The 24,461-nt window shown below is 33.8% G+C and overlaps 3 protein-coding genes across 6 annotated transcripts; 2 read left to right on the forward strand and 1 right to left on the reverse strand.

Moving 5' to 3' along the window:
* Window positions 1–966: 966 nt before the first annotated feature.
* On the forward strand, window positions 967–5,478 carry LOC139866996 (histone deacetylase 19-like). 4 transcript variants are annotated; one of them, XM_071855303.1, is made up of 8 exons: window positions 967–1,502; window positions 2,118–2,558; window positions 2,778–3,008; window positions 3,694–3,761; window positions 3,862–3,919; window positions 4,408–4,482; window positions 4,563–4,656; window positions 5,116–5,478. In XM_071855303.1, the coding sequence occupies exons 1-7, from the start codon at window positions 975–977 to the stop codon at window positions 4,653–4,655; spliced, it is 1,494 nt and encodes a 497-aa protein (XP_071711404.1). In that variant the 5' UTR covers window positions 967–974; the 3' UTR covers window position 4,656; window positions 5,116–5,478. The 4 variants fall into 4 exon arrangements, with proteins under 4 accessions (XP_071711404.1, XP_071711405.1, XP_071711403.1 ...); XM_071855304.1 differs by having other exon boundaries at window positions 5,210–5,478; XM_071855302.1 differs by lacking the exon at window positions 5,116–5,478 and having other exon boundaries at window positions 4,563–4,828.
* A 1,561-nt stretch (window positions 5,479–7,039) lies between these two features.
* Window positions 7,040–11,870, forward strand: LOC139866997 (DNA polymerase alpha-associated DNA helicase A). Its single transcript, XM_071855306.1, has 6 exons — window positions 7,040–7,866; window positions 8,534–9,126; window positions 9,530–10,561; window positions 10,862–11,030; window positions 11,219–11,376; window positions 11,500–11,870. The coding sequence occupies exons 1-6, from the start codon at window positions 7,188–7,190 to the stop codon at window positions 11,743–11,745; spliced, it is 2,877 nt and encodes a 958-aa protein (XP_071711407.1). The 5' UTR covers window positions 7,040–7,187; the 3' UTR covers window positions 11,746–11,870.
* A 381-nt stretch (window positions 11,871–12,251) lies between these two features.
* LOC139867695 (protein BOLA4, chloroplastic/mitochondrial) lies at window positions 12,252–14,224 on the reverse strand. The gene is made up of 3 exons (XM_071856061.1): window positions 13,902–14,224; window positions 13,642–13,709; window positions 12,252–12,423 (listed from the first exon to the last, which is right to left on the reverse strand). Exons 1-3 carry the CDS (start codon window positions 14,163–14,165, stop codon window positions 12,270–12,272), a joined length of 486 nt encoding a protein of 161 aa, XP_071712162.1. The 5' UTR covers window positions 14,166–14,224; the 3' UTR covers window positions 12,252–12,269.
* Between the last annotated feature and the right edge of the window lie 10,237 nt (window positions 14,225–24,461).

A 24,461-nucleotide genomic window follows, 5' to 3' on the forward strand; every position in this document is an offset into this window, starting at 1 on the left:
GTTAGGGAGTGATGCTTACATCTAGGTTAGTTACTTAGTTTACTTTTGGTAGGTTAATTTTTGTTGTATCATGTATGTGATGCAATATTGGTTTACAATTAGGATATTGGGCAAATTTTGGTCTAACTTTAGAACTGTCAGAAATATTGATTTGTTTTGGTTGCCTTACTTTTTAGTGCCCGAGGAACCCTAATTTCTGGTGGAAATATCTGATGTGGATGTTACTTGTGTTATACTTGACTCGAATTTTTGTTTGTTTAGAAATTGTGTTTTGCGTATGTATTACCGCTTGTTGTGACGGTGTCGAAAAGTTATGGTACTCGTGTTTGAGTTAAAATGGAACAATAATAATTAACAACTGGCGCGTCTTAGTAACCCGTGCACGATAGCCAAACAACTTCCTTATATGTAACTATAAGTATTATTAGTATTCGCGTGTCACAATTCCATTTTTTGATAAAAATGGAAGAACGATATTTAGAAGAATCTCTTTCCATACGAACAACCTTTGCAGGGGAAATGTTAATTTTGTTGTGTAGTACCATTGCAGGCTTGCCTCAGTGGTATCCCCATACTTTGTGTGTGGGGCTTGGTTTAGGTCATGGGTTCGAGCCTCGCTCTGCCCATCCTATTAATTAATCTGCCTGAAATATGGAGCTCCAGATTGACCCCATGGGGGTTTTATCCTGGATCCATTCAGGATTCAAACGCGGTCCGTCTGTCCCACGGGATGGTTTACGAATCGGGTTCCTGCAATGCGATTCGGGTTTCCTCCCGTAAGCGCGTGCGTGCGTGACATATGATCGAGAAGGTGGTTAAGTCCCTCTGGGTGATGCCGACAACTTGCCTTTCAAAAAAAAGAATTTTTTATTTGTCATGTAGTGGGTACTGTTTGTTTCACGATAAATCAAGATTGAACTGCCTTTTGTTACAGAAATTGTTATCTGCTTCACATTATTGTTTTCAGGTTTTAAATGGAAACTGGAGGTAATTCACTAGCATCTGGGGCGGATGGAGTGAAAAGGAAAGTGTTTTACTTTTACGATCCAGAAGTGGGAAACTACTATTACGGGCAAGGTCACCCAATGAAGCCACACAGAATTCGCATGACCCATGCTCTTTTAGCTCACTACGGTTTACTACAAAATATGCACGTTGTAAAACCGGTTTCCGCTAGGGATAAAGATCTTTGTAGGTTTCATGCTGATGACTACATTTCCTTTTTAAAGAGTATCACCCCCGAAACGCAACAAGATCAGTTGAGACAGTTAAAAAGATTTAATGTTGGTGAAGATTGCCCTGTGTTTGATGGCCTATACAATTTCTGTCAGACTTATGCAGGTGGTTCTGTTGGTGGTGCGGTTAAGTTGAACCACGATTATTGTGATATCGCGATAAATTGGGCCGGTGGACTCCATCATGCTAAAAAATGCGAGGCTTCTGGTTTTTGCTATGTTAATGATATTGTGCTGTCTATTCTTGAACTCCTGAAAGTACACCCGGTATGCTAAATTTTCTTGTTATATGCAACCTTTTACACATGCTTACACACGTTCTACATGAACACTTAGGGTGCGTTTGATAAAATGGAATGAATAAGCTGAATGGTTCAAAATCTTAATGATTCAAAGGTTCTGATTGAACCTAGTTCTTAATCATTCCAAATGAACTCTATGAATCTTGTAAAATTTATGAATTAACCTTTCAATGAATAAATAAAATAATATAATTGTTTGATAAGTATTTTGGATTGGATATTATTTAAGGAGCATATTAGATAAAATGAATGTGCTGAGAGTATTTCAATTATGAATGGTTCAACACAGACTGCTGAACGGTCCAGCTTAGTCTGTCATTCAGAGTATCAAACGCACTAAATGTTGAACGGTTTAGCATTAAGTGTTGAACCATTCAATTAAGACTTAAGAGGCAATCAAACGCACCCTTACATACATAGCTTACACACATTTATGTCACCTAAAGGCATTATGTTTTTACTGTTATAAATGTTGACTTTAAAGTGTTTTTTATTTTTTTATTTTATATATATATATATATATATATATATATATATATATATATATATATATATATATATATATATATATATAATGCAGCGTGTGCTATATGTTGATATTGACATTCATCACGGTGATGGTGTGGAGGAAGCTTTTTACACTACCGATAGGGTTATGACGGTTTCCTTTCATAAATTTGGAGATTATTTTCCGGGAACAGGGGATATACGAGATATTGGATATTCTAAGGGAAAATATTACTCTTTGAATGTTCCCCTTGATGATGGCATTGATGATGAAAGCTATCAATCATTATTCAAGCCAATTATGGCTAAAGTAATGGAAGTTTTTAGGCCCGGTGCAGTTGTATTACAATGTGGTGCAGACTCGTTATCAGGTGATAGATTGGGCTGCTTCAATCTTTCTATTAAAGGACATGCTGAATGCGTGAAGTATATGCGATCTTTCAATGTGCCTTTACTCTTGCTTGGTGGCGGCGGCTATACAATACGAAATGTTGCTCGCTGCTGGTGTTATGAGGTAACTATCGTGTTTCCTGATAAGGAAGTCTTTCAATGCATTTTAAAAATGATTACATAATTTTTAGCAAGTAGAATTAGATTATAAAATATATTAAAACACACGACTAGGCTTGATAACTGGGCTGGTTCGGGTTTTTGAAGCTGTAATAATCACACAATCGAGTGTTTAACAAATTCTGTGTATTTGAGATATGCATCTTTTATCTTTTTTGTGTAGACTGGAGTCGCACTTGGGGTTGAGTTAGAAGATAAGATGCCGCAACACGAATATTATGAATACTTTGGTCCTGACTATACTCTTCATGTTGCTCCAAGTAACATGGAAAATAAGAACACTCGCCAGCTGTTAGATGAGATACGATCAAAGCTTCTGGATAATCTCTCTAAACTTCAGCATGCACCAAGTGTGCAGTTTCAAGAACGGCCTCCTGATACTGAATTCCCTGAGGTTTGTTTCTGCATTTTGGATCTTTAATTTGTTGTATCCATCTTCTGATTCTATCAACTACTTTCTGCACTCAAACATATGTTGTATGCATCCGCTTTTGTTCAAATTTTTCCACTCAACCATATGATGTATCATTGAAGACTTAGGTGTTGTTTGTTTTTCAGTCCGTAGATGTCTTATATATGCGGGCACGTACACATTTTTACTGCAGACCGTTTGTTTTTTTTAAGACGTAAGATCAAATAATGTGTTATTCTGTTATGCTTCCTAGTGACAAGAGTAAGTTATTTTGTAGACACAAAAACAAACAGTCTTTACGTTTTACGTTTCAGACCTATCTTCTCTACAAATGTGGTCCTAATGTGGACCACAGATCTTCAGACAAAAACACCTTAAAAAGCAAACACCTTAATGTTTTTGTGAGAAGTTCAGTGTGCTAATTAGTAAGTGTATTAGATTTGTTTTCACCATATTATGCCGATCATCTAAGTGATCTCAAATTCAGATTTTAATGCCATTGTTTTTTGTTTTTCTTTATTTAAAATTGTTCTGTTGCATGAACTATGATAATGGGAGGACATAACCATTGTGATCTTACCAACCTCAACAAGTTGTTCTTGATGCTGCAAAGTTTTATTCTTCCTTTAGTGAGAAATATAAAAAATGTGAATTTTGTTGTATTCAGGCTGATGAAGACCAAGAGGATGATGATCGAAGGTCAGATGATTCTGATGTTGATGAAACTAACGGGGGGTAGGCTTTCGGCTTTCAATCATGTGATATAACGTTATTCGATTAGTATTTTCCCCTTCTGATCCCTTATTTATTACTTGCTTTTTGTTTCTATTTACAGTAAGCCTTTAGTTGGAAGGGTGAAGAGAGAACTTCATGATGTTGAGTCTAAGGACATGGTATGTGCACTTTTGTGATCTTTGAGTTCAGTTAGTTAACTGTCATTCTAGAGGTGGTAATCCGACACTTACACTTATATATCAGTCGGTTTGGTTTGTGTTTTTCTCTCGAATGGGTCAAATCTACATTTTAGCTAAAAGGGGTTAATGTGTTGAAAGTTGTCTGCAATCTATTCTTAGTGCATACAACTGCCTATATTGTCCATTTGAAAAGTTAGTTTGCTTTTGTAATACTATTGTTTTTATAATAATCATTTTTCTGAAAATTAAACATCTGATGATCACAACTCCAAACAGGTTTAAGACGTCTGAACACTATATAGTTCCCCTGTTACATACTGCCACTTATATGTTTACGAGTGTTCGATATCACATAATCCCTTTCAGAAAACAAATGCAAACGCCCAGTGAAGATCAGTGACCCCCTTGGGTCTCGGATTCACAATTTCGTTTACATACTGACGTGTTTCCACGTTGCGTCTGTTCAGGTCGATATAAAAGAAAGTGAACGTGCTAATACCAGAGAGATGGATGCATCTTTTGCTGATATATCCATTAATAAGGTGAACACCTACTTCCACAAAGCGACATATAGTTATTTATGCTTCCCATGTATTTGAAATATATATGTATGTATTGTCAGGGTGCAACTTCAGGTTCAGCACCAGATGTCAAACAAGAACAACAAGGAAACTCAAACAATCCGGACCAGAAAGTGTCTGAGATGAATTTATAGTGTATGATATCTTAACTATGTTTATGATCAATATTATTTACTTCCGTTCCTGGTAGCCGAATTGAAACTTATTTTTATATTTCATGTATTTTATTGTAGAAAACTGGATTGAAAATGTGTACAACTTTTATTTCACCTTTTGAAAAAAATAAAGTTACAAAAGTTAGATCAAACATGGTATGATAATGGAATGAACAAGGTTGTAAAAGTCGCTAGTCGGGAACTAGTAGGTCGTAGGGACTAATTGACCAAGTCGGAGAGACGTTGACCAACTTTAACTTTGATTGTATTTGACCTACTTTGACCGATTTTGATCGAATATATCCTATTTTGACCGACTAAACTGGACTTTTTTGACAAATTTAACCAAACAAATAATAGGTCAAGTCGGAGAATAGCCGGGGGCTAAATCCCGATTAATCAGGACTTTTACAACCATGGAATGATTGTCTTTTTGTAGGGATGTTGATCAGCTTGATTTGAGAACACTCACTTAAGCTGCAAGAGGGGTGTATATTTGATGGCTGTTTTCTTTGCTCCGTGTTTATTTGCAGAAAAATTAAGGCGCTTTTCAGAAAAAGTTCCATGAAACATGTTGATCAATGAAATAGAACTCGGGGTACATTTTTAAATGTTCACATGTTCATAATCAAGTAGAATGCACTATGATTGTGAATACATGCAAAATAAAAATGTATATACAAGTTTACCAACCCTTCGGGTTCTCAAGGGGTGTTATAATGCTTTTCAGTGGGGGTGTTACAAGAGCCATTTATTATGTCTTTAGACTATTCCTAATCCTGATTGTAATAGCAAAGTCAAATTGTGCAATTTTTTTTTTCTTCTGAAAAATTGGATTTTTGATTGTGATTTTATTTGACCTTCGTTAATCTAAAACGTCAAGTTTTTATGTCATATATGTGTAAGGTGACGTGGTAAAATCTGATTAAGAGTTGAGGGAAAAAAATAATACGATAACAAACAATATAATAAATGTAATTCATGATTGGCTGGAACAATCTTTCACGCCTCAACTGAGTTCTTCGAATGACTCACGCCTCACTCCGTCGGAAACTCACGTCGCGTTAATAAGCGTCAACGTCGACCACCTCATCTGAAGGATCAAATGTGACGCTCGGTTGGGAGTAGTCTTGTAATCGTCATTGTAATAACTAAAAGTACACACTCTATTTAAGTAAGATTACAACTATTGGTAAATTGTTATTCACATTATCACATGTATCTGGATTGTACGGAGTATATCGTGTAGTTTTCAGTGAGCATTGGCATGATAATCACGACCACACCGAAAAAGTATGTCACACCAATACTACACTGGATATTAAGGTTGTAATAATGTAAGTCGAGTTTAACATCAGCTTGACTCATATTGGATTTGCCCGAGTGGCTCGACGACAAGCTGGAAATCATTTCCAAAATGTTTTAGGATAATTCTAATTTGGGTTGTAAAGCTTCAAAATTTTGATAAGAGTAGAATGACTGAATTTGAATTTTGTGACATTTTATACTCAAGAAACTCAACAAGCGTGCTATTAAGTTGCGCTTATATAAGTTTATATTATTAGTACTTAATTGAAAAACAGTACATAAATGTGATTAAGATATATTGTGAAAAACTAGTTAAAAATCTATACAATAATAACGTTAAATACTTATATAAATAGTAACTAAGTTACTTTTTTGGTCACGTTCACAGTCATTTCGGTATAAATCTCTGCTACTACTCTGCACCGTCCACACATCTGGGCTACAACCTGGCTCTGACATCACTTGAAGGATTGCTTTTTAGGTCCAATATATTTAGTATTCTAAAAGACTAAAAACAATTGGTGATAAAGAAATGTTCCCTAAAATTATATGCATAAGCTATTTCTTCTCATATCCAATGTAGGATTAATTTCAACATTTAGCATTATTGGTAAGCTCGTACTTAGTAAAATTTTGACTCAACCGAGCTCGAATAATGGTCAAACTACTTAATAAAATCAGTAAGTTAGTCATCGACATTACTTAAAAAAACATTGAATAATCTTTTACCAACTAAAAATTGCGTTCAAAAATGAACCACCTCAATTTTAAAAACATTTATAACACGAAACAAATAAAAAATACATAATACATAATAATATTTCTATGCTCCATCTATTTAAGAAAACAAAAATCTATAAAATCCTTTGAAGTCGTGTAGGATTTTCATGTGGAAAGTACATCAACTAAAAATTAAAGAACCCCAGATGAACACGTCGACTATTTACACGTACAAACAAAGCAAAGCACAAATCAGCCACACACCAAACCCTGAATTTCCATATTTATTTTCAATTTTTCATCATTTTATTCATAAAAAAAAAACTAAAATTAATTATTAAACACGTAAAAGGAATCTTCACCTTTCTTCAAGTACGAACCTGATTCCACTGCCAACTGTCTTCTTCCAACTTCCATTTTCATTCGCTCAATCAACGAATTATTTTCAACTGCCGTTTTCTAGGGTTTCTAATTCAACTGTGCATGGTGAGCGTTACCGTTAATCGAGTTGTAGGTATTGAACGATGGCGAACGGAACCACCGCCCCCGCCCTACTTCGGAATCTCCGCCCTACGTTTCCGTCACCTTCAGGTTAATCTTACGTCATCATCGTTAATTAAATGTTTTCCGTTACGTTTTAACATTTTCAATACTTTAGATAAGAAAATCACTACTAGTGTAAGAAAACATAAAAGTTCCGTTAAAAAAAGCAACAGCAGTAGTGTTAAAAGGATAGGTGGAGGAGTAGAAGATGAATTAATGAAATGTGAACCGATTGATGTGAGAAGTTTAAGTCAAAACGGCGATCCGTTAGGGCGAAAGGATTTGGGGAAGTGTGTGGTGAGATGGATAAGTTTAGGAATGAAAGCCATGGCTGTTGATTTTGGGGATGCAGAATTGCAAGGTGAGTTTAGTGAGGTTAGACAAAGGATGGGGCCAGGGTTAACTTTTGTTATACAAGCTCAACCGTATTTGAGTGCGATTCCGATGCCGTCTGGATTGGAATCTGTTTGTTTGAAAGCTTGTACGCATTATCCGACGTTGTTTGATCATTTTCAAAGAGAGCTTAGGGATGTACTTCAGGGGCTTCAGGGGAAGAGTTTGGTTGATGATTGGCAGAAAACTGAGTCGTGGAAGCTTTTCAAGGAACTTGCGAAATCAGGTATATAAGTAATCGTTTAGTGTTTCACTGATGATGAAGTAATTGTGTTTGTTACAACTAGTATTAGTTGATCATGATATGTTTGAATGTGCATTTTGAAAGTGATTATCTGAAGCTTTAGTAAATTGGTTGTAGAAAATGATGTTTCTGTTTGCGTGTGCATCTGGAATTTTGAAGCCACAGTCAATTTCTGATCATTTGAAAGATTAATATATACTATGAGTTTTTTGTGAACAAAGTATGGACATTTGCAAAATAGAAGTCTCTCAAATAAGGTTATAAGGATAGGGGAAACTATATAAGTTTACTTTACCATAGATAATTACTTCTGTACGAAATTACATAACTGATTATGTGATTCCTCATTCCTTAGATGATCAGAAGATGAAAAATATGTTGGTCATTATCTTCAAATAATGTCTATTGTGAAATTGTGAATTCAAGTCACTGAAATCATACAATTGGTTTGAGAAATCAAATATATACACCTTTTAGATGGCACCTCAACAGTCGGAAGATAACAAGCTAAAGTAAATTACAACATTTTTAATAAACGTCCAAGCACCTTTAGTTTTATTTAATTGTTGTATTAATATAAATTTTTTGTATTTCTTTTGAGAAGATATATCTAATTCTTGATATGGAAATATGTATAATTGATCATCAGCTCAGCATAAAGCCATTGCAAGGAAGGTTTCACTGCCAAAAACTGTTCATGGTGTTTTGGGCATGGAGCTAGAGAAAGTTAAGGCAATTCAAGGCAAGATTGACGATTTTTCAGAAAGAATGGCTAACCTACTTCGTGTTGAAAGGGATTCTGAATTGGAGTTCACACAACAGGAGTTGGATGCTGCCCCTACAGCAGACAGTTCTGATAAAAACAAGCCAATTGAATTTCTTGTTAGTCATGGCCAGGCAGAACAAGAATTATGTGACACGATCTGCAATTTGGTTGCAGTTAGCACTTATACAGGATTAGGTGGTATGCACTTGGTGATGTTTAAGGTCGAGGGCAATCATAGGTTGCCACCAACAACGTTGTCCCCTGGAGATATGGTTTGTGTGAGGACATGTGACAGCAGGGGTGCGGCTGGTGCGATTTCAGGCATGCAAGGGTTTGTTAATAATTTGGGTGAGGATGGATGTAGCATCACTGTAGCTTTAGAATCCCGACATGGTGATCCCACTTTTTCAAAGTTATTTGGTAAGATTGTGCGCATAGACCGGATTCATGGATTAGCTGATGCAGTTACATACGAGGTAATCGTTTTAACTTTATTCTTTGTGGTACGTTAGTTCGTCGATCGTAAATTTCTCACCTTTATTGGTTTTTGAGCACACGAATAAACCAGTTGCCTGATTTAAAATGTCAACTTTGAAGTTTTTGTCATTTGTTTTTGTAAGCTCTATTAACCTTACATTTTTCAAGACTTGTAAATGTGGTACACCATTGCATATTCACAAGAAGATCCAGCATCTTGTTTAAATCCAAGCTGAGTTGCTTGAAATATGATTATCATACAAATTTGTACACGAATCATATAAAATCAATCTATTACTTTACGTGATCCCAGATACAATTTCCTTTGTCACAGGGTTTACAATAAAGTCACTTACTTTGTCACTAACGTGTAATAATTATGTTACTGTTTTATTATTTCAGCGAAATTGTGAAGCTCTTATGATGCTTCAGAAAAAAGGTCTGCACAAAAACAACCCTTCAATCGCTGTAGTAGCTACACTTTTTGGTGATAAAGATGATGTTACATGGCTGGAAGATAATGATTTCACTGATTGGGGTGAAGCAAAACCGGACGAAACCAAATACAAACAAAACTTTGATTCAGCCCAAAAAAGGGCTATTGCATTGGGCTTAAACCAGAAACGGCCTGTTATGGTTGTACAAGGTCCACCTGGCACTGGGAAAACAGGTATGCTAAAGGAATTAATTGCTTTAGCTGTAGAACAAGGTGAAAGGGTACTTGTTACTGCCCCCACAAATGCAGCTGTGGATAACATGGTTGAAAAACTATCGGGCCTTGGGATTAATATAGTAAGATTTGGTAATCCTTCACGAATTTCTCCAGTTGTTGTTTCAAAATCTTTAGTGGAGATAGTTAACAGTAAGCTATCAACATTTCGGGCCGAACTCGAGAGAAAAAGGTCAAATCTTAGGAAGGATTTGAGACAATGTTTGAGAGATGATTCATTGGCAGCTGGAATCAGACAGCTTTTGAAACAAACGGGTAAGGAATTCAAGAAAAAGGAAAAAGAAACAGTTAAGGAAATATTAGGTAATGCCCAGGTTGTTCTTACTACGAACACTGGTGCTGCTGACCCAATAATCAGGCGTTTGGATGCTTTTGATCTTGTGGTTATCGATGAAGCGGGTCAAGCCATTGAACCTTCTTGCTGGATTCCAATATTGAAAGGAAAAAGGTGTATTCTTGCTGGAGATCAGTGCCAGCTGGCACCTGTTATCCTTTCTAGAAGAGCATTAGAAGGTGGTCTCGGGATGTCGTTATTAGAAAGAGCCTCGAGTTTACATGACGGGCTTCTTGTTACTAAGTTAACAACACAATACCGAATGAATGATGCGATTTCTAGCTGGGCTTCAAAGGAGATGTATGGTGGATTATTGACGTCTTCAGCAACAGTTTCTTCTCATCTTCTTGTCGACTCTCCTTTCGTACAGGTATTACTTTTAATACATAATCAGTGTGTCAAGCATGATTGCTTAAAAATCTACTATTTTTATTTCTGAATAATGTTATTTTAAATTCAGATGGTTTTATCCATTTAAAATGCATATTGGGTGACTTCAGACCTGTTTAATAACTAATAAGTATTATGCAATTGGGTTGTAAGATTATATCAAATGTAAAGCATATGCATGACTTCAATTTAATGTACATGTTTAACTAATGCTTTAGGTGATTATCTTATTGTAGTCATAATGTTGAACATTGTTTCATTTGTTTGTTTATTATTGTAGCCTACATGGATCACGCAATGCCCATTGCTATTGCTTGATACAAGGAAACCATACGGTAGTTTATCACCTGGGTGTGAGGAGCATTTAGACTTAGCTGGCACAGGCTCGTTTTACAACGAAGGGGAGGCGGATATTGTTGTTCAACATGTTCTCTCACTTATATATGCTGGTACTTGCTTCTACAAAACTTGCAAATATGTGTCTAGTTATTGTTTAATTACATGAACTCGCTGAAATGGGGTAAATTATTGTGGATCTTGATTTCAAGAAGTTGTCTGCTGGACATGAAAGAATAAAATAAAAATTAAAAATTTATTATGAAATGAAAAATAATATTTGGGGATTTGTATGATGCAGGTGTGAGCCCTAAAGCAATTGCAGTGCAGTCACCATATGTTGCACAGGTACAGTTACTAAGGGATAGTCTAGACGAAATCCCATTGGCCAGAGGGGTTGAGATCGCAACTATCGATAGTTTCCAAGGCAGGGAAGCTGATGCAGTCATCATTTCTATGGTATGTTTCAAGAAAAGTAAATATATGTACAAAAAAAATAAGTTTTATGCTTTTCATTTATTGACAAATTAAATGTTTGGTACATAAAATATTCACTTTAACAATCTTTTTTTATGTGCTTAGGTTCGATCGAACAATTTAGGAGCGGTTGGGTTTCTTGGGGATAGTAGACGAATGAATGTCGCGATAACCAGAGCACGGAAACATGTGGCAGTTATATGTGACAGCTCAACAATATGCCATAATACGTTTTTAGCAAGGCTGCTGCGTCACATCAGGTACTTTGGTAGAGTGAAGCATGCTGAACCAGGTGGTTTTGGGGGTTCGGGCCTTGGCATGATGAACCCTACGCTGCCGTCTATAAGTTGAAGTGTTGTTAATTCTTCCAATACTCCGTGTACATTCTTCTTTCAGGAGATTGGGTTGTCTTGTATACCATTATATTTGTAGCTGTAAATAACATACATAGATATTTTATCAAGTGTATAGACAATCATTGCATTATACATTGTTCTGAAAAACTTTTTAAAAAAATGTTTTCATTGTTCTGTTATGTACATCAAATGTTTGTACTTTTATCTGCAATGAGTCTTGAACACTGATTATACATTGCGAATGACAGCCGAAACCAAACATGCCAAATGTGTACCATACTTCGAAAGCCTCTTTAGATAAGAAAAAATGGAATTCATGATCGCTTAGATAAGAAAAGTGGAATTCGTGAACACGAGTTGAGCCATATTTCCAATAGAGTTCACATAACAAGTTGAGGCTGTTCACAAGTGTGTAATTCATGACACAATAATTAATATTATTAAAAATAAAAATGATGCTTCCCAAAATTGAACTTCGGGCGAAGACTTTGAGACTGCCGGATCTTTTATGCAGGTTGATCACTTTCCTGATGCTGCTTCTTCAGGGGTCTTGGTTGTCATTTGGTCAACTGCATGAACAACGTTTTGCAATTCCTCCCATATGGCTTTGTATACCATCCTCTGTCTGTTTACAGCAGATTTCCCCTCGAAAGCTGAAGACACGACATCAATGCTGAAAAAACAGAACGATGTTTCAAATTTTACTGAATAATTAACAGAATACCACAAAGCATAAATGGGGTGCTTTATATCGAGGGACGGAGCTTGAATAAAACAATTGCCAGGGCGCATCATTCAAGTATAATAAATGGTCTCGTGCATATAAAACAAACTGTGAAATGGACAATGACTCTTAAAATAACAAATTAAGTAGACAAGTAATTAAAATATATAAATACTATCTGTAACTGCAGACATGAAATGACCTAATTAAAATCTTTAACAATTAACAATCAAAAGTTGTCGGACACTCAGACATCTTATTATCTAACTATTACTAATCTTTAACTAGCAGAAGCACCCACAAAAGCTTTCTCTTATGACCTGTTTTATTACTGTATTTACAGACAATAGACGACTATGAAATTCTAATTAACTACTCAGTACTACTTCGAAACGGCGTCTCATCGTCACAGCCCCTTTGTGTATTGATTCAACATATGATATTAATGGCAGTATCCACAGCATAGTCCAACTTAAGGAGGGTAGGGATGTTAGATACCTAAATACCCTCACATTAGCTGGTAAAACTTAAAGTGATGACACAAGATGAGGTACCTTTGTGTAAACGGAAACTCTATATAAGTTCCTATTGAACCCATTTAGATAAGCATATCAACATACAAAGCTTTTGTGGTTCATTTGATAGCGAAAAGAAAGGATCATATGATGTTTATTCATTCATAATATAGACTAGCTCGAGAAAAGAACAAACTTCCAAGTTTTGATTAAATTACTAACACATTTTATATAATTAAGTTTTAGCTTCTTAGAGCATCTAAAAGAGGCGTTCACAAATAATCCCGATTAGGAGTGATAAATCATTCCTTTTAAAATGGCGTGGCTAGGTGTGACACAAATAAGTTAAACTAATAAAAACATATTTATTAATATTCCAGAAAAGAAGCTTATAACAAAACAAACTTAACTATAAAACCAAAGTTTTCATTACAACTTTCAATTTCAATAATAATAACTTCAGCAAAAAATTCTCAAAACCAACCTTATATACATCTGTTTAACTATGGCCCAGCTTATACAATATGGAATATAAGATTAAAAATGCAACCAATTTTGAGTCAAACTAATGAATTCAACACGTAAAACCTAATGCAAGAGGACAAATGCAACCAATTTGGAGTTCAACATGTAAAACCGAATGCAATATTACCTAACATGTCTTCCATCACCATAAGCATCACTCACAGTTACTAACTCAGCATTCAATTCCTCTTTAATCTGTACAACATCCACATACAAGTATATTATACTTCTCAAATTTCTTAAATTCCAATTCAATTTAATAAATTAAACACGAAGTTTTACATTCAACCATGAAATTAATTCCTTAAAACTTAAACAAATAAACATGACTAAAAAAATTGAAAATGCACATACTTCAATAAACCATTATAGAGCAAAATATCAAACCTTGCTTTTCATAGATTGCATCAAAGGAGAATCAATCGGTCCAGAACCGTTTTCCTGAGAAGTAACTCCGGCACTAAATCTCCGACGACCAGTGGTATGAATTAAGGGTTTAATAACCTGTTGGTGCCCTAATTTACTCACCGGCGAAATTAGGCGAACAATAGGTTGAAATTGATAACGGAGAATAATGTTACACCTAAATAATTGTGTTCCGTAAGCGTATAAAGCTGTAAAATTGGGCCGTGTAAGCATCACCTTCGCCATTGTAGATTGTGTGTGTTTTAGTGTGTGTATACGTACAGCAATGTGCAAGTAAAAGACGACCACGCAACCATTCGAGAAAGATCACATGGATTGTTTTAGTTTTTCAATTTGGTCCTTAAGTTTTTTTTATTGTTCCATTTTAGTCCTTTATTTTGTTTTTTTCCATATTGGTCCTCAAGTTGTCATTATCTATCACGTTAGTCCTTGAGTAATGTTGCATTTCATCTTTCGATCATCGTGTTTGCAATGTAATTTAATTGGGAGAGTATTTTGGTTGTATAAGATCATGTAATTTTCATGTTAAAGTCAACATTTTTAGGTATGGTTCTTCCATGTTCATACAATTACTAAACAATTATTTGTCGTTAATAGAGATTTCATAAGAAGTTTAGTTTGAGTCATTTAGAAGATTTCGTGAGGTTATAAACAAATATTTATTTGATAATTGATCCATGTGGTTGATGTATTACAAATAATATTTTTTTTGTATGTGTACATACGTTTAGGAAGATCAAGATATACATTATTTGAGTTAGGTATAAGCTTAAATAGAAGCCAATTACATATAAACCATTGTTTACACGTAATTATATGATGTATGAAGCTTTTAAGATATGTAAACAATAATTGTTATTGTTATTTTTATGTAAACCTTGATTTAATTATGAGTAATATGTAAAAATATTGTACAGTTCAAAACAACAACAACAACAGTACCCAACACCACTTGAGTGGAGGTGAGATGTAGACAATCCTTCCTTTATCCGAGAATAAAAACAAGTCATTTCTCCACCCAGAAAAGTAGCGGAAGTCATCCCTCTCTTTATTCGGCGGATAAAGAGATTGCTTCCGAGTGGAGTAATATATTATGTTTGTCAAGTAAAAAGAAAAAGAGAAAAAAGTTGTGTATTAAATTAGCACATGATGTTCAAAGTTCACATTTGAGGTAAAATTCTATAAATAAAACTGATAATTTAACTTAAATAAAACTTTTTGACAACTTTAATTAGATTATGACACAATTTTTAAGAAAACAGTCATTTTAGGACATCAACAAAACTAATATTCCTTTTATTGTCATATTGTAACGAATTGATTACATCTATTACAACGTCGTATATCACATATATTGAATGGATTATTTACATTTGAAGGTTACACATTTATGATTCGAAACAACAACAACAACAAAATTCAATCTCACATGTGTGAGGTATGGGAGAGGTGAGACGTAGACAATCCTTCCTCTATCATAGAATAAATAAAGAGAAATCATTTATCTAACCCCGAGTGAAACACTCACAAGAGTGTAGAAAGTCCTCCCTCTTTTTGTTCGTCGGATAGAGAGATTGCTTCCAATAGGACCTCCGGCCGAAATTAGAAAGAAAAAATTAAAATAAAATAAAATAAAATAAAAAATTTAAAAATAAAATAAACTAAAAAATAAATAAATAAAAAGAAACGTCATGGAAATGGTAGAATCAGATTTTCATGGGTCTTAAATTATTTTTGTGGTTCAATTTAGGCTATAAGCGGCAGTCAATACACCAATAAATCGACGTTTACCCTTAACACGCTTAATAGGGCCGTAAAATACATACATATATATATATATATATATATATATATATATATATATATATATATATATATATATAGTCAAGGGTTCATTTGAGAACCAAGAAAATATAGAGAACCTTGAGAACTATTTTTGTAATTAAAATCGCAAGGGTACTTAAGTAATTAACTAAATTTCGGTATTAATCAACTAAAAGAAAAAACTGCACAATTAATTCCCAGCAGTTACATTCCTTGAATTTAGTTAATATTGTTCAACTTCACCATCCTTATTTTTCCATTTCGTTAAAATTTATTTCAAATCTAAAACACCATCGACAGTTTTTCAATTCGATTACTTCATTGGGTTTTCACAAAATTCTACATACAGCTAATAGTTTGTGCTTAGTATTAAAAATGGATGATATACACAACCATCTTCAATTAGTCGATTGTGTTAATACTGAACATTTTTCCAATGAACATGGTAATTCTTATGAAGAAATTCAAGGTAACTTCTTAAATTTCTTTATTTAATATGTGCAAAAAGGGTTGTATGTTAAATTTTATGATCCTGCTTATGTTTGATTCTGAGATTTCATCTATGTTTAATTTTGCATTCATGTATGTTAAATTTTATTATCCTACTGATGTTGGTTTATGAGGTTTCATATATATTAAATTTTGCATTCATGTAATTCAACATAAACATTTGTTAGCATGTGTGTGTTAACTTTTAAATTAATGTTAACTGTTACCTGTCCATTTTTCTGTATATGCAACTTTCAATAAGGTTAGCAAGTGTGTGTGTTATTATCAGGTGATTCAATCAACGATGGCTTGTGTTATACACCCAACGGAACATGCTATTATGTACCAAATGTCCCGTTAGAGTGCAAACCCGTGGAAGGTTCATTATGGAAATCCATTGATCAAGCTTTAGTTATGTTTCAGATTCATGCCAAAACGCTCGAAAAGCGACAACAAAGTCCAGAGATGCCGAAGTCGCACGAATGTTCAAATTGTTAATAACATTCAACATTTGTCCACCTTGTTATTTTGGACGTGTCAATACTCAGCACCCATGATATTAATACATGAACTACTTGGTACAAATGTTCACTTGTACAATGTTAAGATCACTTATACAAAAGTTCACTTATACATATCATTTACAGTGTTTCACTTGCACTTGCATAAATGTTCACTTGTACACCGTTACATTTGTACAAACGTTCACTGTCACTAACCTTTTACAATGTTCAAATGTTAGTAAAAATGTTTACTTTTATAAAAGTTTCAAATTTTGATACATGAACTACTTTGTACAAATATTCACTTGAACAAAGTTACACTTGTACAATTGTTCATTTGTACACCGTTTACTTGTACAAACGTTCATAGTTACAAACCATTTACAATGTTCAAACATTGATACATGTTACAAATTAATACTCACTTGAACAACATTCATTTGTACATATGTTGCTTTTTACAAATATCACTTGTATAAGGTTACACTAGTACAAATGTTCGCTTGTCTAACATGTTTATAAGATCACTTGTACAAAAGTTCATTTGCACAAACGTTCGCTTGTCCAACATGTTTATAAAATCACTTGTACAAAAGTTCACTTGCACAAATGTTCACTTACACAAATGTTCACTTGTACAATGTGTTTACAAGATACCGACGTCAACCATTTTTACGTAAACATTATTTTTGTTCATGCCCATTAAGTATTGTTAAAAAAATTGGAAGCCGTGACCAAAATTTGTTAACACGTCCACTTTTTTGTTACGTGTATGCAAACCAAAAAAACTGCAAATATATATATTAGTTGAAGTAAAATATATTACATGGTTTAGTTTTCACTCAAACAATTGCATCGATGTTTTTTAAATTTAATATAGTTTTCACGCTAACAAACAGGGAAGTTGATATCATTTCCTTTAATTTCGTCATTCTCTCACACAATTGGATAAAGATCCCTATTTTTTCTCAAATGTTTGGGACGGTTACAAAGAAAAACACGTTTGTACCCGATTTGAATTTATATCAGATGACAAGAGTACCCTTTTAGTCAAATATAACGTGTTTTTTTATTTTTTAAATGGTTTTATATACCATTTAATCCTAGCCGTTGATCTAATTAATCTATGGTGTATAATGAGTTCTTGAACTTCTTTATTTTTTGTTGGTTCTCAAATGAACTTATATATATATATATATATATATATATATATATATATATATATATATATATATATATATATATATATATATATATATATATATATATGAAAACGTACCTTCGAGTGATCTGTGCAGCTCGAGACGAATCAAGAAAAGATACACTCAAAAAAAAAAGAAAAAAAAACGTATATGACAATACATACATACAAGGAACATATACATAGACACACCTGCATACATACACATATACACACATACACGCATACATACATAAATACCTTCTAACTTATTTACATACGCTACATACGCAAACATTCATAACTAACATACCTAAATACATACATAAATCCGTACCTAAACATACGTCAGTGATATTGCGCATTTCATCTATTATTTCTCTCGCAATATCGGTCATTATTTGGTCCGTTTGGATACGAATTGGAGTCTTTTGGTTGATTTTGTGAAGATTCGAGTTTGAGAACCGAGAAACGTTGAGTTGCAAAGTTTGAAGACTTTTGAGGTACAATTTTCATCGTGTTATCATAAGTACCAGTTTTGGTTAAGTACATAAGTCGGATCGAGTTCTAACGGATAATATGTAAAAATTTGAGTTGGAATCCGGAACAGTAGAGAGCTGCGGCGCGGGGTCCAAGGGCCGCGTCGCGGGTTTACGTGTATTTTGATAACAACCGTTTTGTAAAAATGAGGCTTCAGCTACAGGGTATAGCCGCGGCGCGGGTCACGTCGGCCAGCAGTTTTTTGGAAACTCTATTTAAGGCCCAAATTTTTACCCTAACATTCATTCTTCCATCCAGATGAATTCCAGCAGCTTTGGGGCGACTTTTGGTATTTTTGGGGAATCCCAACATCATTAAATCAACTCAATCATTCCAAAAACGCGTTTCGGTTCGTTAATCATTCAAGATTATTACTTTCATTAGGTTTAATTCTTATCAACATAATTAATGAATTCTCTTAATTGTTTATTTATGATTTTGTTTTCAGCCATGATTGTTGGCTAAACTTTTAATGCTTGTCTAGATTAATAACTGAGGTTTTGGATGTTATGATTTGTGGTTTATGAACTTATGCATGTTTATTTCAATAGTTTGAATAAAAGATCGATTCTTATGGATGTTTAACCTTATAAACTTGATTGATTAGTGTATTTGTTTGATAAAGAGAATGCTTTTTGATTTAATACACTAGTTTACAATTGATTTGTCTTAATTGATTGTTTGCTAAACCAGACCAAGGGGGTAAATTAAGTTTAAACGGTTAGACGATATAGGAGTGAATTGTGTAGAGCGAACGCAAAGGTAATTGTTATTCAAATCTTTGATCTAGTTAATTAATTAGTCACTAACGAAAAGGTCTTAGGTGCCATGGAACCCTACATCTAGTAATTCTAGTTCGAGTGCTTGCTAAAGAAAACTTTTGGCGGGTCGACCGAGTAATTTGCATGTATTAAGTCTTAAATCGGGCTAAAGTATAAAAACATTCAATTTCGATGGTAAAAGGTCTAGACGAGCATTTTCATTCCATTTGATATCAAATTATCTTAATTGCTTTCTTGCTTTAAGTTTTATAAATCTAAAAACACAAAAATATTGTTTTTACTTTCGATCAAATCTTGATTTGGCTAATCGTTAAATAGTCACAAAACCCATTATCTCGTATTTTCAATTTTCATAGATTAACTTAGTTTATTTCCATTAGTTGCAATCTTAATTCTCACTTTAAAATGTCCTTGGAACGATTTCGGATTTACCAACTTTATACTATTGCACGATCGGGTACACTGCCCGTTAGTGTGTAGTAATCTTTTAACCGGTGTTTTCCACTATAAATTATAGAAACGATTTCACACATCAATCAGCAACATATATACTTACGTACATACATACCTACATACATAAAACCGTACCTAGACATGCATAGAACATACCCACGTACATACATACACAACATACACATACACACACCTACCTACCTACGCACGTACATACACACGTACACGCACACATACACACACACGTACACACACAAACATACACACACATACACACACACATACATACATACATACGTACGTACGTACGTATGATGTTTTAGCAGAGTAGTATATAAAATAGCTTATATTTTAGCAGGAAATACTATTAAATACGATACAATTTTACACAAGATATTTATTTATTTATAGAATGGATATACTTAAACCTTGCTACAACACTTATAGGCAGTGTACCTAATCGTACAGTAGTGTAGTTTTTAGTAAGTCCGGTTCGTTCCACAGGGAATCTTTTTAAACAAAGCTTAACGCTATATTAGTTTACTTTTATAAAAATACAAATATATATATATAAATAATATTATTATTATAAATGGGGGGTTTTTACCATTTAATGACCGGTTTGTCGATTTTAAAACTTTAGTCGCAGTTAAAACCAAATGTAAAATATTAAAAATAAATACAAGACTTAAATTAAAGCATAAAGTAAATAACGATAATGAAATTGCGAATAATAAAAGTGCGATAAAATAAACTTGCGATAATTAAAAAGTACGATAATTAAAAGTGCAATTAAATACAATAACAATAAAAATGCGATAATTAGAAGTGCAATTAAATATAAAATAAAGGAAATTAAATATGAAATAAAAGAATTATGCTTATGTAAACTTCCGTAATCATGATGTTTGACGTGTTGATTTTAGTTTTATGCCCATGGGTTAATTGTCCTTTGTCCTGGATTATTTAATATGTCCATACGGATTTGTCCATAATAGTCCATCAGTCATAAATATAAAGAGCGAAAGCCTTCGTCAAATTATTCTTATTCTCGAAGTCAAATATTCCAACTAATTGGGGATTCGAATTGTAACAAGGTTTTAATACTTTGTTTAATGAATACACCAGGTTATCGACTGCGTGTAAACCAAGGTTTTACTACTTTGTTAACAATTACACCAATTACCCTTGAATGTAATTCACCCCTGTTTCAACAAGTTTATTAACTATTAATCCAGTTCCGTATCCGGTAAAATGAATAATTATTGGTATTTATAGATATCCCGCCCACCGTACCCAGTCAAGCGTATGTGGTTATATATAAATACGTCAAATTATAAGTTTGTATATTAAATTAACAAGGTATTGTTTAGTTAATATAAAACCCATTAATAGCCCATAGTCTAATTTCCACAAGTGTCGTTCTTTTGTCCAAACCCCAATTATGGTACAAAGCCCAATTACCCAATTTTAGTAATTAGCCCAACATCATGATTACTTCGGATTAAATAAGCATAATAATAACTTAGCTACGAGACATTAATATAAAAAGGTTGAACATCACTTACAATGATTAAAAATAGCGTAGCGTTACACGGACGGAATTTCGACTTACACCCTTATAACATTCGCTAACATACCCTTATTATTAGGATTAAAATTAAAATTAAAATTAAAATTAAAATATAAATATAAATATATACGATATAGATAGAGAGATGGATGGATTTTTTGGTGATTTTTTGCGATCAGAATTCGTTTGCTTTTATAGGAATTTTCGACTTTTGGGGCTCCGCGACTCGCGGCATTTTTGCCTTCAAACTCTGCGAGTCGCGGAGTTTGAAATTACAGCTCAGTCCCTTTTGGAGTCTTTCTTGCCGACGGTTTATAATATATATATATAATATATATATATAATTAATATAATTAATTATATATTATATTATATTTATATACATAGTTAACTTGTAATTTTTAGTCCGTTGCGTCGAGCGTTGAGAGTTGACTCTGGTCCCGGTTCCGGATTTTCGAACGTGTAATTTTTAGTCCGTTGCGTCGAGCGTTGAGAGTTGACTCTGGTCCCGGTTCCGGATTTGCGTACAATTTTATATTTTGTACTTTGCGTTCTGAATCTTGTACTCTTGTAATTTCGAGACGTTTCTTATCAATAATTGGAACCTCTTTGATTGTCTTTTGTACTTTTGAGCTTTTTGGTCGTTTGCGTCTTCAATTCGTCGAATCTGTCTTTTGTCTTCACATTTTATTATTTAAACGAATATCACTTTTAAATAGAACAATTGCAACTAAAAGCTTGTCTTTCATGAGGAATAATGCTATGAAATATATGTTCGTTTTTAGTATTATCAAATATTCCCACACTTGAGCGTTGCTTGTCCTCAAGCAATATCGTCTTGAAATACTAGAATCACTTCTTTATTCTTCACACTTTGTACATCAGTGATTTCTATACGGTGGTATGAACAATGGTAGTAACGATATGGTTTACAGTCCCACATGACTATAAAAATTTAGATCCATTAAGAAAATTGGATCTTTATGAAAACATTTGATCTTTTGAAAATTAAATCTAGTTTTTACCCTAGATAAGTTTTCCGGGATAACCCTTTACCGGTGTTTGCAAAAAAAATTTTTGTGGGTTTGGTGGGTTTCAGATTTGAAAATTTTAGCTCAAAACTTATGGTTTTGTGTCACCCACTTGCTAACCTTGTATTTGGAAAGCAACACGTCCAGTTTACTTGTCCCGTATATTACTTTTCGGTAAACTACCGTTCGGTTGTAAAGGAAAGCGTTGAACAAGCAACTGTTAAGGCAATGTCCCCTGACATGCTTTTAATTATGGTCTATAACGTGTCGGACGCAATTACTATCCTTGGTAGGAGCAATAGTAAAGCTCACCTTTATGATTTTTCGGTCTGGCACAAGGTCCTGTCTTTGACCACTATGCAACCACCGTTCTTACGGTTGACACCCGATTTGGTTCAGGTGACCTAATGAATTCCAGGTGAATTCCTAGGATTTTACGTTCAATGGTAATGAACGCATTGAAAATATGGTTTTCAGAAAACAAATCGGTTTATAATTTGATCAAAATATTTTCTCGTTCAAGCTCGAGTTTAGATATCATTGAATTCCATGAGTTTGTAATTCTCAATCTTTAAGGTCAATCTCTAGGATTGAGTAATATCTGGCTTAAAAGCTGATTTTTAATCTTTAAGGAGATTATCCTTTCTGGGGATCTGATTCATTAGTCGTATCCAGCTAATTTGCATGGTGCCCCCCCATTTTACGAGATAAATCCTTCTCATGGTTAGGATAAATCTGACCACTTGGCGACCCTGTTTAATGCTGAGGTCCGTGGATTTCCTGCTGATTTTAGTGATGACTTTTCTAGATTTTTCGTCAACCTACAGCTGGTCTGGACGACAACTTCATGACCTAAATCAAGAAGCGCGTGTCTTTTTCGGAAGACTTTACTTCCTTTTAATGATGGAATTGATTCATCGTGTAGATCCATCTTTTCTTTTCTTTCATCGGGTAAAACAGTTTAGTTTAGTCCAAAGCAAAAGTATTTTCAGTTATTTGTTACAGATATATGTGACATATGTTTAAGATAACTTGGAAAATTTTCCCACACTTGGCTTTTATTTTCCTTTTTATCGTCCTCTATTCCATTTTAAATGAATTTTAACATTTTGGTTTGTTTCTCAATTTATGTCCTTTTTGAGGTAACAATAATTTTGGTGTTAAAACCTAGTTTTATCGTTCATAAATATGTATAAACATGATTTTGAGTTCATTTAATTGAAAATTTTGAAAAATTTTACTAGATTTGGGTAGTCAGTATATAAAACTAGGGCTGTTCTTTATTATCAGAGAGCACTAGATTCTAATACAACTACTGCTTTACTAGTATTTTTAATGGTAACCAAGTGTATAAAGTAAAAATTTTAAAATCCGAAAGAATTTAATTAAAATCCGAAAGAATTTAACCCCTTCCCACACTTAAGATCTTGCAATGCCCTCATTTGCAAGAAATCAGTAACAATTTAAATTATTGAGGGTGATTTGTGTGAAAATGATTAAATTTTACCAAAGTTTTCAAATATATTGGCGTTTGTTTGCTGAATGATAAATGGTGCACATCATTTGTTCATTCCGTCTTGTTGTTATTTCACATATATTTTGCATCTTGTCGTCAAAATTAGTTGCTTTTGCTGAACTTAATGCCAGTCTTTGAAAATGCGTTGTTTTACCCTGTTGTGTACATAAGATAAACTGCAAACATATATACATATTTTTTTTTGAAGTTTGGTATATTACCCCACATTCAAAAATTATTAAAATCTAAGAATAAAAGTTAGACAATTATAAAAACTATTACAATATTAAAAAAAAGTATTAAACGTATCAATCTTACAAATTACAAAATAAATAAAACTAAGTAGACTAGGGATGATACTGGTACCAATAGGGGTTCCAGGCATAACCATAGGTGCTATAGAATGCTTCGGCAGGGTTATACGTAGGATACGGTGGTTGCATCTCTATAGACCAGGGAGGGAAGATGGGTTTCGGTGTAGGAATATAGTTTCTACCTATATGTTGGCAATGAGCTATGATTTGGTTCTGATGAACTTGCCAATCTTCAAATGCTCTCTGTCTAGCATTTTCGTACTCCTGAGAAGCTATAAACCTTTGCATTTCTTGCATCTCATTCCCCCCTCCTACA

Source organism: Rutidosis leptorrhynchoides, chromosome 9 (assembly GCF_046630445.1).
Source record: "Rutidosis leptorrhynchoides isolate AG116_Rl617_1_P2 chromosome 9, CSIRO_AGI_Rlap_v1, whole genome shotgun sequence".
Classification (NCBI taxonomy): Eukaryota; Viridiplantae; Streptophyta; class Magnoliopsida; order Asterales; family Asteraceae; genus Rutidosis; species Rutidosis leptorrhynchoides.